Raw genomic sequence first — 13,588 nt, forward strand, 5'->3', positions numbered from 1 at the left:
GTTTAAAAAACCAAAATCGGAGCCAGCTCTCATCCAGCAAGTGCGGCAGGTATCACTCGCCCTTGCCATGTTAGAGCTATGTGGTGTTATTTTACTGGATGAAGGAACCATAAAGCCTACTTAAAGGTCAACTTCTTAAAAATCTATTTCTGCTCCTTCCCCTGAACGCAGGAGCCCATGGCAGACTATAGCAGCAGAGATCAACAGCGAACAGACCTCCAGCATTGTCTTCAGCTCTCTCTCTTTAAGCTAAGCTAACAGTTGTAGTAATTCTCGGTGACTCCCGCTAAGGACCCCTTGCTTTTGGAAAACTACAGAATTTTCCAAAAGGTACAGGGACATGTCTTAACCTACATGGTATGTCTGCTGGACTTGGTCAGGTCCCCATGACATTTAGGGGCCAGCTACTAGCCAGGCCATAGGCTGTTTATGAACACAGGTTAGGGAATCTATGATGAAGAGTCTCATGTTTCCCAAAAGGAGGAATTCACTCTTGGATTGCATTTCCTGAGGCTTTATTTTTAGTCCAAACTTAATACCAACTTCCAAATGCCAGAGGGCAACCTCTGTAAGGCACTTGGCCTTACAGGATAGCATTTTCTTTACTCTCAACAGGAAATACAGAAGCCAAGACAGGTGCAAAGTTTGCCTCTTCTGTAATTCCTCTTATCAATGCCATTACGAAATCCCATGATCTATGGGAAATCTATGGTTAAGTCTGAAGGTTTTAAAAAGGCACAATCCCAGGCTGGGCGTGGTAGCTCATTCCTGTAATCCCAACATTTGAGAGAATCACTTGAGCCCAGGAGTTTGAGACCAGCCGAGGCAATATAGTGAGACCTCATTTCCACAAAAAAATTTTTTAAATTAGCCAGGTGTGGTGGTGCATGCCTGTATTCCCAGCTACTCGGGAGGCTGAGGCAAGAAGATCACTTGAACCTGGGAGGTCAAGGATCCAGTGAGCCATGATCATACCACTGCAGTCCAGCCTGGATGACAGAACAAAATTTTGTTTTATGAAATAAAAAAATAAATAAGTCATGGTACTTCAGGGAACCCCAAGCTCCTCAGAATGGGTTTATTCTAAATCTGGCAATGGAGGCAGGAATGGAGCCATCCCAACAGCTGCTACCTGGCTCCTGGGCAAGGCCTCTGTCCATAGGTAAAGCCAGCTAATAAAGAGCCCAGCACAAATAGTCCTACTAGGCTCCTGAGGAAGAGTGCTAACTGGTGTTATTTTAATGTACCAGAACCCCTGGGAAGGCACAGGCTGGGAATATAGTGCTGAGGAAGCGGGGTATTATACACCAGATAGTGCTTGTGCATTAGGCTCAGTCCTTCAAAACCTAGAATAGTGGAAACCCTTCTCATGGACCTGCCCAGTTATTTTGGTTCTAAGCTAGGCCAGAATCAATCTGCTAAATGGTTTACCATGGCAATACAAGCTGTAGCAGAAACCCTGGGACAGGAGAGTCAAGCGCTGTGGCCAGGACACCTAAGGCTTAGAGGGTTTTCCAGTAGAACCTTTCCATATCTTCCTTTGTGAAAGCTAAGGGTAGGAGAGGTGTGTGGGAGAACCACGGCCAGCAACAAAGGGGGTCTTCTTTGCTAAAAGAGACTCAGCCAGTTGCTCTGTCAGGACAAGAGGGAAGGAGAGTAGGGATGGGCTAGTAAAGACAAACTTCACACTGATTGTGAAACTCAGACTCATCCTTGTCTAGTCCACTGTGGCTAAACGAACACTGCACCCCCTCCCTGTTTCCTACAGGCCATCAAAATGGCCACAGAGTCCAGCCACAGCTCACCTCATGAGTTCCATGAGAGAAGTTCAGACGAGCCACATTCATTCCAGACTTAATCATCTCCTTCAACGTCTCCACTGATCGGGAAGCTGGGCCTATTAGGAAAAGTTTTAAAGCCACAAGTATTAATTATTCAAAGAAGGAAACACATTTAAGTTTGCTTAAGTTTAAAGAATTTTTTTCCCTGAAAACTTTTCCTCTCCCAAATAGCTCAAAAGTCTTTTAAAAGTGCATGGAAGGCTACTACCGTGCCAGCTTACTTTCTTGATTTACTGGGACACTTCGACCATTTCCTTCAAATTCTGCAGGCTCCCACTATATCAGAAAAGCCTAGGTTAAGACTTGGCCAGCCTTCTCCACCCTCACTGAAACCCAGCCAGATGTCCAACCACAGAATCTTGGTAGCACAGAACATGTTAAGAAGATCTTTCCTAGGTCTTTAAGTTGCTCCTACAAAGACCTGCTAAGGAAAACATCCTCTAAATTTTGCCTATAGCATAAAACCTAAAGCATATGCATTCTTTTTGCAACAAATTATTTTTTATTATAAACTGGTAATTTATAATTTGGGTTACAAAGTTATGTAATCCAATACATAGTTTGGATACAATGTGGAATAATTAAATCAGGTTAGTTAACATATCCATGACTTCAAATACTTAACATTTTTGTGGTGAGAACATTTGAAATTTACTCTTAGCAATGTTTTTTTCTTTTTTCTTCCTTTTTTTTTGAGACAGAGTTTCGTTCTTGTTGCCAAGGCTGGAGTGCAATGGTCAGATCTCAGCTCACTGCAACCTCCACCTCCCAGGTTCAAGCGATTCTCCTGCCTCAGCCTCCCAAGTAGCTGGGATTATAGGCACCCGCCACCACCCCCGGCTAATTTTTTTGTATTTTTAGTAGAGACGGGATTTCCCCATGTTGGCCAGGCTGGTCTCGAACTCCTGACCTCAGGTGATCTGCCTGCCTCAGCCTCCCAAAGTGCTGGGATTACACACATGTGCCACCGCGCCCGGACAATTATTTTTTCTTAAGACAGGATCTCGCTCTGTTGCCCAGACTGGAGTGCAGTGGTGTGATCACGGCTCACTGCAACTTCAATCTCCTGGACTCAAGTGATCTTTGTCTCAGCCTCCCATGTAGCCAGAACTACAGGCGCACACCACCATGCCCAGCTAATTTTTTTTTTTTTTTTTTTTTTTTTTTACTTTTTGGAGAGACAGGGTCTAAGTTGCTCAGGCTGGTCTCAAATTTCTAGCCCCAGGCAATCCTCCCACATTGGCCTCCCAAAGTGCTGGGAGCCACCATACCTGGCCATCTTAGCAATTTTGAAATGTCTAATACTCTCTTATTAACTGTATTTGCCATCCTGTGCACATACTAATTCTTTACTGCAACTTCCTATGACCTGACTCCTTTCATAAGAATCTGTGTAGTATCCCATGTAGCACCTAGGTTTGTTAGGACATTTAGTTACTCTTTTCAGGAGAGAAAGGTCACTGCCCATGAAGCCCTTTTTTGGGGGAAGGGGCGCACCCGCTCACCAATGGTACAGATGATGCCAGTGTTCCGGGCTGTGATGGGTGGTGAATCAATGTCCAGGCGGCACATGTGCTCCAGGAATGTGTCAGCCATGGCTGCATGCAGCTGCTGGGTCTGAATGAAGGCAGTCCCGGCTTCACTATGTGGCTTCGACATGGCTGCTGAGGTCCTGGGTCCAGACAAATTGAAAGGGAGTGGTAAGACTGAGAAGTGGTTAATATACCATTTAGCATAGAAGGCTGTCTCCTGCTTACACATTAACTCAATAAGCACGCTTTGTACACAAGCCACAGGGAAGCCAGACATGATCTGGTTATGTGGTTGCTCCTCATGTTAGAAAAAGGGTTCACAAGATTGTGAACAATGGAAAGGACCTTACTGAACAAGTTAAAACCTCCCACCCACTCCACATAGTCCCAAGCACCCACAGTAAGCAGGTCTCTCTTACACTGGGCTGACATCTACCTACACAGCTTTCCCACCACCCTATCTATAAATAACATCATTTAACATGCACTGAAGGAGCTTCCAATGAAGGAAGTTGTAACCAATCTTCCAGTGATACAAACAACTGACTCCTAGCTTAGTGACCTGATAAGCCTAGATCTCTGTATGTCAAGCTGTCTCAAAGCTAAAAATAGCTGCTTTGTCGTGGGGCACCCATATTGCCGCTTTACAATCCTCACCCAAACCCAAAGTCATTCCCCTGAATGCAAAAGCTTCCATCCCAGGAGTCTAAACCTAAAACCACATCTACTGTTGGCCAGAAGGACGTTAGGACACGCAAAGCAATTTGCAATTTGCAAAGCAAGGATAACATAAGGGCACTGGTATAATTCTAAAATTATCACAACTACATTAACAAGATAGTTGCAACATAGAGAAAGTAAAGTTGCTGGTCAAATCTTTTCCCCAAATGATTTTTGATACACATCCTGATTTCTTTTCTAAGCCTGACAAGTATAACACCACTCTGTAACACAGACCATCAGTTCCAGGTAATTAACTAGCCCAGGTCACAATCCTGACAATAGCCCCGACCTTTGCTTTCTTCATTAATGACTTACAACTAAACTCACTCAGCCTGTTAGTTAGCTGATTAGAGACAAAGACTCAGGAGAAGCTTCCAGGCAGTGTTTGAATAACTATCAGGTAAGGATGTGAACCAGACCAGGCAGTGTTTGAAGAACTATCAGGTAAGAACGTGAACCAGAAGCTTGCTACATGTCTCATCAGAAAGCTGTTTGCTTGAGTTCTCAGACCAAGGGCTACTCTTTCTAAAACCCTTAAGCCTAAATGCTTCAGCCAACCAGGGCTCAGGAACAAGCCCCTCTTTAGCCCTTCCCCACCTCATCCTAAATCTCAAAGTTCCAAATCAAGGCATCTCACACATATGACCCTTACTCCTTTACCCTGTTCCATCCCTGACTTTGTAGGCTCTCTGGGTGGCTCGAGTAGAGTATGCATCTAAATCCATCTCTGCCATCTCCAAAGAAGGCCCGTTAAGGTCCAAGGAGCTCTGAAGGCAGTAGTGAACAGTCTGTTGGCTATGGAAAACTGATGGCCACAAGTCCTCAACCACAGGTTCTGAAACCTTTAAAATGGGGAAATAAGATACCGGCTAACTGTTCAACATGACAAATGCACTCTTCATTTCGATGTGTACTTCCTAAGCCCCTAATATCTACTATGTACCAAAATGAAAAAAAATCAATCCTCTCTTCCAGGACCTATATGGTTTTGTATCTCCTAGCACCTAGTATGTGGAAGCATTCCAGTGTTTGTTAAATGACCTTTCAGTCTCTCTGAATGCCTCTTTGTCAGAATCAAAAGTTATGCCTCTGCTCCCCCTTCCCTAAATCTGAGGAACTTCTGCATTACGGACAGGAAAGCCTGGGGCCCCTGGTCCCTTTCCCTACACTCATGGTTGAGGGAGGGCTCGCATACCTTCAGAGCTCCCAGCTGGGCTTTGGCTGTTAAGGGAACATTACTACTGAGAGATGGCACATCAGGCCAACTGGAACACAAAGGCTTTGCTGTGGCCTCCAATGGGCCTACAATCTAGGGACTGTATTGTGAACATAATAAGAGATCTGAATAAGTGGGTTGGAGTAACTAATTCCATTCTTTTTAAAAACCATCAGCTGGCTCTTCTTAGACCTGAGATATCAGGATCTTCCTGTAAAGACCTGGCTGGGGCCACTAAATATCAGGTCATACCTTTGGTTCTCTGGGCTTGGGCTTCCGGTGACATAATGCTCCCCTTTTGGCTCAGGGTGGCTCCTTGGCCTCACTTGCAAAGACCGCTCAGAGCTGAATAAGGTGTGCCCTGAAGAGCTGTACAAGGATTAAGGTAAAAGCTGAGTGTAACTAAAGCTCTTTGGGGTAATGGAAAAATTACCTTAATAACCAGGTATCCAGGTGGCAGCTGCTCTAGAGATTCCGCTGTTATGTCTCTTTAAACCTGTAATTTACTAACATTCCACTATTCTATACAATAACCTGGTCCCTCCCCTTTTGGGAGCGGGGAAGGGACACCAAATTAAACACACCTAAAAGACCTGGGAGGATATATACTGAAATTTTAATAGGATGTCATTGGGGTGGCAGGATTACAGAAAAAAAAAAAAATTCTTCTTTATTAACAAATTTACTGATATAAATATAAAAATACTTTTATAGTAAGAAATTATGTGTACCTCTTTTGGAAATATTTATATGCATCCTATAAAATTGTTGGGAGGAAGTAAATGAAATGTGAAGATACCAATTCCATTAATCAATTGTTGCTCTATGCACTTCAAGAATAATCTGCTTTTAAAAGGTGGCAGAGAAAAGATGCATGTCTCAAGTTCTGTACACTGGGTTGTGATTAAAAAAAAAAAAGAAGATACACGTCTTAGGCCCTACATCACAAATATACTGCAGAACAGTTTCAATGGCTTAAGAAGGTCAACCTTAATACATTCAGAACCTCAAAGCAAAAAAAAAAAAAAAAAAAAAAAAAAGTCCATAGGATAATCCCATGCCTCAAACCTGTTAGTAACATGCCCAAATACAGCAAACTAGTGTGTTCTCAAGCTTTACAGTAAAAGCTTTTGACAATGTTCTGGTACAGAAGGGCTGCCTGCAAGTCCAGGAGATGCCATTAGCAGATAAAATTATATTGGCCTCAAACACAAACCCTATTTCAACTATCTCAAATTAAATCTGATGCCTATAAACTCTAATTTTTTGCCAGTAAGTACAAAAATGACAAATGAAGATTTCTATAGTGGATTTACACATTAGCAGTCAAAAAAAAGCTTGCTTGTCAGCAAGTTCATCCAGACTCCAGATCTCATGTGTCCATGCTCTCTACCGAGCCAGAGACCTCATATCTCATGCCCAGGTCTTTCCTCAGGCTCTGACCTGAAGCCTCCCTTGCAGGCATGGCCAGAGCTCTCCTGTCTTCTCCAAAATCCTCCACAAGCCTCTTCACAGCACAAACTGCCCATCCCACCAACCACCTACCTAGAGTTGTATGTAAAACACTCACTGGACTCCCCTGGCTCCAGGAAAGCAGCCCAGCCTTGGTTTCTCAGGGCAGACTTCTGGGAAAGACTCCTCTCCCTCATGCCAGCTGCCTGGACAGTGCCTGCCCAGACATGTGGCCCCACCCATGCCAGTCTGACTCACTATTGCATCCTCCTCCTAGGAAGGCACAGACATGCAGAGCCAACCCCCAGCCAGCAGTGGAAGCCTGGCGTATCCACTGATAGCAGCACACACCATGCCCAGGTCCAGGAGCCTTATTCTTGAGCCTGAGCCCCTGCAGTAAGATCTTCCTCAGAGCCATGTCTCCTGTGAGAAAGGAGACACTATCTCTAAGAGGCCTTAGTCTGCAGTGACAGGTTGGAACAGGCACAATCACAGCTCAGCTCCAAGTGCCCTATTCTCCCTTTCCTTTCTCATCTCAGACAGCTCCTGGCTTTTTATATTAGTTTCCTTTGTGTCAGACACAATTTTTTGGCCATTCTTCAGAAACCAGGAGACAAAAATCATAAAAAATACCCAATACTCCTCCCTCCAACCTTTTTTTTTTTTTTTTTTTTGAGACAGGGTCTCACTCTGTCACCCAGGCTGGAGTGCAGTGGTGTGATTATATTATATTACAGCTCACTGCACCCTCAAACGATCCTCCAGCCTCAGCATCCCAAGTAGCTGGGACTACAGGCACGAACCACACCCAGCTTCCATGCTCCACTTCTAAGGGCCAGGACTGTTGTTGGGTTGTGCTGGGAAAGATTCACGCTTCACTCCACCAATTCTTTCACAAAGGACCAAATCATTCTGCCCTAATAAACTAGCCTGGCCCGCGAGTCTGCATCTGCCTAAGTCATTTTTCCTTTGTACCAATTATGCTCCGATACCAACCTCATCACATAGATCAACTATAAAATGATGGCACCTGATGCTCACTTTCTCCCTCCAGCATTGCCAATATGTACCCAAGACTGTGTTCCTTCCTGTGACGTCAGTTTGCTACCTACACCTCTCCAAGCCATCATGAAGGCCTTTCAATCCTCAACTCTTCCGAACACCTGCATCCGTTAGAAAGTTCGCATCATGATATGCTGGCATTCAGGTCAGCCTGCTCTCTAGCTCTCTTCCTCAACAATGGAAATGGAATTTCTAAGATTTGCCCTAATCAAACTAGGCCAGCAACATGATCAAAATGGGTGATGGGCCAGCAGAACCTAGTAAGGTCTGGAGTAGGCACTGTTCGTCTTCATCTACAGTTAAGGGTAACGACAATAATGTATTTGCATATGGGTGCAGGATACAGAGGATAAGATATCTTCTAGCTAAGAGACCTGGGTCTGAAGCCCACACTTTAACCCCAGGAGGCCCCATAGCAGAAAGCAGTATGGTGTTACCAGGCCACACAGAACAAAATGAGCCCACTTGTAGGTTCTAGTAAAATTCCCTGGCTTTAAAAAAAAAAAAAATCTTGGCTCTTTTATTTCTTCGGGGCTAAAAGTAAATGACTTGTCAACAGGAACCTAAGGTCCTATTTCCAACTAGAGTGTGGAATAGGGAAGAGCAGCTGATGCTAAATGGGCCTACTTCCCTCAAAGACCGCTCAACTTCAGGTGAAGAAGTCCTAAGTCAGAGAACCCTCAAAGTCCTCAGATGCCGAGGATTTCCTGGTTCTATCCCAGCTGCTCAGTGCAGAGAACAGGTTTCAGCCTGAAGGAGGTGGTTTGGGGGAAGCATTAGTTGCCCTGGGACATGGTGCCTCCTTACTAGGATTAAAAGTAGGGCGGCGTTTCTGGGTATGATATCCACACTCTAAAATCAGCAAGGGACCTGGGATCCTGATTTAGGGTCCTCTTAACTGCAACTAAGGTGGGTGATGGCCTCAGCAATTGAGGCACTGGCTCAGCATTTACTGGAAGGGCTGCCCTGTATTCTAGTCGGGGGGGATAAAGGAGGGAAGGCAGTGCCAACTCCTCCAAGAGCACTGAACTAGTTAGTATGACTGGTCTTCCTACGGCAGCCTTTATAGGTTTGCTTCTATTTTGTTATGAATTAAAGAAAAAAAAAGTTTTAACATTTGCATCTCTACCACCCAGAACTGACCATTAACAGAGCCATGGCTGGCTGTGGTGGCTCACACCTGTAATCGCAACAGTTTGAAAGGCTGAGGCAGGCAGATCACTTGAGGCTAGGAGTTCGAGACCAGCCTGGCTAATATGGTGAAACACTGTCACTACTAAACATACAAAAATTAGCCAGGCGCACACCTGTAATCCCAGCTACTTGGGTGGCTGAGACACAGAATTGCTTGAATCCAGGAAGTGGAGGTTGCAGTGAACGGAGATCGCACCACTGCCCTCCAGCTTGGACAACAGAGTGAAAAACTATCTCAGAAAAAAAGGAAAAAAAAACCCCACAAATAAAGGCTGAGCTGTATTTTCTTTAATTTCTTTTTTTTGAGATGGAGTCTCGCTCTGTTGCCCAGGCTGGACAGTGGCGCGATCTCAGCTCACTGCAAGCTCCACCTCCCAGGTTCAGGCCATTCTCCTGCCTCAGCCTACTGAGCAGATGGGGGACTACAGGCGCCCGCCACCACGCCCGGCTAATTTTTTTTTTTTTGTATTTTTAGTACAGACGGGGTTTCACCGTGTTAGCCAGGATGGTCTCGATCTCCTGACCTCATGATCTGCCTGCCTCGGCCTCCCAAAGTGCTGGGATTACAGGCATGAGCCACTGTGCCTGGCCCTCTTTACTTTCTAAAAATAAAAACAAGAATTGTAATTTTATACAGTTCATTTTTTCTCCATCCCCAAGCTCCTCCAACCCTTTCCACCTCCAACATAAACTTTTTTTCCTATTTTATTTATTTAAATAGAGATGGGAATCTTGTGATGTTGCCCAGGCTGGACTCGACCTCCTGGCCTCAAGTTAAGGCTCCTGCACCAGCCTCCCAAAGTGCTGGGATTACAGGTGTGAGCCACTGCTCCCAGCCACATCATGCATTTTGACACCCAATCACTGTCATGAACTCTGTATCCTTCCAGTTCACTGAAGTCTATGTACAGTGTATCTATATCTATACTGAACCCTGTAATATTGTGGTTTTCTTAATGCCCTAAGTGGTATACTGTATATATCACTGAGTAACTTGTTTTTCACTCAGCAGCACATTTAAGATCCATCCAGTGGGTATATGGATCTAGCTAATTCATTTGAACTGTTACACTAGTCTACCGTACAACAGACCATTTTATTTATGGACTGCCTTACTGGTGGCCACTCTCCCTCCCTGTTAAACTAAGTTTCCTCTATTAATCAATACTCTTGTAGTACATGTATCCCTGTACTGTGTGAGTTTCTATATATCCAGAAATTGAAGTCTTAGGTCATAGAGTATGTTTATTTCTATTTTTACTAAATACGGCTGAATTGCTCTCCAAAGTGGCTATATCAATGAACGCTGAGTTGCTGCCTTCCTCACCTTTTTCCACACTTGGTACTGCCAGACTTTTTAAATGTTTGCCCATCGCTGACATTTGTTTTTCTGCTCATCTAATGTTAATAACCAAAGAGGGATACCCAGATAGTTTCAACATTTACAACATCTCTATTTCCCTGCTTAACTCAATCGAATCTCCTCTGAAATGGCATGGTGGACACAGTGTGTCTTATGTGCCCTGACTGACTCCACTGATGGTCAGTTCTTTTTCGCTCATGGCCAAGGGAGATATCAGTTGTTTAAAATTGAAGAAACATGGCCAGGCGCGGTGGCTGACGCCTGTAATCCCAGCACTTTGGGAGGCCAAGACGGGTGGATCACGAGGTCAGCAGATCGAGACCATCCTGACTAACACAGTGAAACCCCGTCTCTACTAAAAAATACAAAAAAATGAGCCAGGCGTGGTGGCAGGCACCTGTAGTCCCAGCTACTCAGGAGACTGAGGCAGGAGAATGGCGTGAACCCGGGAGGCGGAGCTTGCAGTGAGCTGAGATTGCACCACTGCACTCCAGCCTGGGTCATGGTGCGAGACTCCGTCTCAAAAAAATAAAATAAAATAAAATAAAAAATGAAGAAACATTATCTGCAAGTAAACTGAAGATGTTTGGAAGGGATAGGACTCCCTTCAGAGAATCTTGACTGCAGTGTTCAGCCAGCAGCTGTGCTGGTCCACAGTCTGAAATGCTAGGACTGGCAACCTCACTGCCCTTGAATAACTGGTTTTGGCATCTCTCCCACCGCAGCCCCAGCCTGCTTCCAAGACTGCTTGCTGGCATGAGGAAAGAGGCTTAGGGCTCCCCAGGAGCTTTGTCTATGGACAGAAGTGGGGGAGGTGAGTCTCAGAGGCCACCGAAGGTACTGCAGCCGGCTTGTTCCCTCCTACGTGCAGACAAGCACAAACCACTGCAGGGGCGGGGCTTCACCGCACTGCATGGTAGGGGCCCTAAAGCCCCCAACTCCTGAGCTGAGCAGTCATACCAAGAGGCCGGAAGGCCCAGCAGATGCTGCACATCACCCTCCACCACTCACCCAGGCTCACCTTCCCACAACAGCTTCTTTAACAAAGCCCCAAGTATTCAAATTACTCAATTATCCAGTCTGCCCCTTGGTAAAAAAATGCAAGCTCCCCGCAAGTATGGTGGTATCAAAAATGGTCTTCATATATCTGGTTGTTTAGCTCTATTCCCATCTGTATCAGAACTGATGCTTAAAGGAACAACTTAAAATCCTTAAGACCTCATACCAAATAAACCAATCTCACAAAGACCCTTGAAGTTGCAATAAAACTCTGCTCACAGGGGCAACGCATTCTTGTGTTATACCAGCTAATTGAGATTTGACTGTGGACTTTTGGAGTGATTCAGAAAGAAGGGTAATGTTAAATGAGTCATTTTCCTCTACTCCGGTCTCAGTCTTAACTCTTGGCCAAGATAACACATCCTGACTTGCCTTCATAAAAGCTGCAGCAGGCCATGTGCAGTGGCTCATGCCCCTAATCCCAGCACTTTGGGAGGCTGAGGCCGGTGGATCACCTGAGCCAGGAGTTCAAAACCAGCCTGGCCAACATGGTGAAACCCCATCTCTACTAAAAATACAAAAATATTAGCTGGGCATGGTGGCAAGTGCCTGTAATTCCAGCTACTTCGGGAGGCTGAGGCAGGAGAATTGCTTGAACCCAGGAGGTAGAGGTTGCAGTGAGCCGAGATCGCACCATTGCACTCCAGACCGGGCAACAAGAGCAAAACTGTCTCAAAAAAAAAAAAAAAAAAAAAAAAACTGAAGCAAAATAAACTAAAAGCCAACTACAGTGAGTTTGTAATGTAAGTGCTGCATTTTTTTCTACCTTCCTGCCCATGGCCATTTCCTCATTTCTTCCATTGCCTCAATATTAAGAAATAAACAGCTTTAGGAAATAGAATGGTTTTTCCTGTGACCCCACATCAGTGTCACAACATTCAAGGCACAGAAGCAACTCCCATAAAGTGCTAGCTGTTTAGAGTCACAGCCACCAAATTTGCTAAGTCACTTGGGGTATGGTTCTTAAAGAGCTAATGATGCTCTTTGCTAAAATATGAATACAACATTATTTCTAATGCAATGCTTAAAATGAAAGCAGCCTTGCTAGACAGGAGACCAACATCCATACATTTTGGCTCAAGTCAGTAACTGAGAAATGAGTTCAAGAACCTTCTTTAAGTCATCATTAATCAAGTCCCAGGAGAGATGGCTGTGCCCGCTACAAAAGGGCCAGGAATGAAGCTGCACAGACTGCGTTAGCTGAGCACTGGGCTCTGCCACTCTGCACTTAAGGCAGTACAGAGAACCAGGTGACCCGGACCAATCATTTTTTAATTAGTTGAGGCTTTTTTTTTTTTTTTTTTGAGACGGAATCTCGCTCTGTCGCCCAGGCTGGAGTGCAGTGGCGAGATCTCAGCTCACTGCAAGCTCCATAGTTGAGACATTTTTAATTAGGGGAAATGCATGCTTCATTATTTGACTCACTGAAAGGGGAGAAGGGACTTTTTAAGCCTGCAAGAACCACAATGTAGTTTCCCCACTCACCCAGCGAAGATAATTCTCTCAAAAGCAGAATAATTGAAAGGTTGAGTCATCCTCCCCACAGAGCCCCACTCCCCCACAGATTTGGTGATAGGTTACATTTCCCTTCCCCACAAGGCAGCCCCACTACTGCCCCCACAGCACCTCAGGCCACCAAAGGGCAAATTATTTGCTAACAATGCTGCAGCAGGGGAGTCCTGACCTCCATCTCCTCTGTGGCCTAGGGAGTGGCCACACCCTCAAGACGGCCAACTGGGGGCTACTGACCCTGGCTCCAATCCTGATCTCACCAGCAGGCAGAGCAAGTCAAGGGCTGGAATGTTCCTGTTAAGTAGTATTCCACTTACAGGGGAACACCAGAGGCTTAACTCAGCCCCTCCTTGCCTGCCTTTGTCTAGAGGTCCCAATCTCAGATGACCAAAAAGCATCTGCTCCAAGCAAGAGTTGGAAAGTTACATTATCAGTTACTTTGCCAATATTAAATCAGATCCCTGGGGGGACTGGTTTCCAGGAGACATGTGGTTATTCAGAGAGCCTGATTCCCCACGATTAGCTGTAGGCGTTTGGCGACAGTAGGAAGATAATGAATCAACGCCCTTATGCTCAATTGTGGACTAAGTAATTGTGCTCAAAAATAATATATTCAGTCACAGGCTTTTCTTCT

At 45.1% G+C, this 13,588-nt stretch overlaps 1 protein-coding gene across 1 annotated transcript in view; it reads right to left on the reverse strand.

Annotated features, from left to right (window-relative positions):
• Positions 1–13,588, reverse strand: part of PKM (pyruvate kinase M1/2) — a gene marked incomplete at its 5' end in the record, with an annotated part of 32,067 nt that overhangs the window by 16,478 nt on the left and 2,001 nt on the right. Inside the window, 2 exon segments of the mRNA NM_001133611.1 lie at positions 1,806–1,897; positions 3,347–3,513. Coding sequence (NP_001127083.1) covers positions 1,806–1,897; positions 3,347–3,500 — 246 coding nt within the window.

This window comes from Pongo abelii, chromosome 16 (assembly GCF_028885655.2).
Source record: "Pongo abelii isolate AG06213 chromosome 16, NHGRI_mPonAbe1-v2.0_pri, whole genome shotgun sequence".
Classification (NCBI taxonomy): Eukaryota; Metazoa; Chordata; class Mammalia; order Primates; family Hominidae; genus Pongo; species Pongo abelii.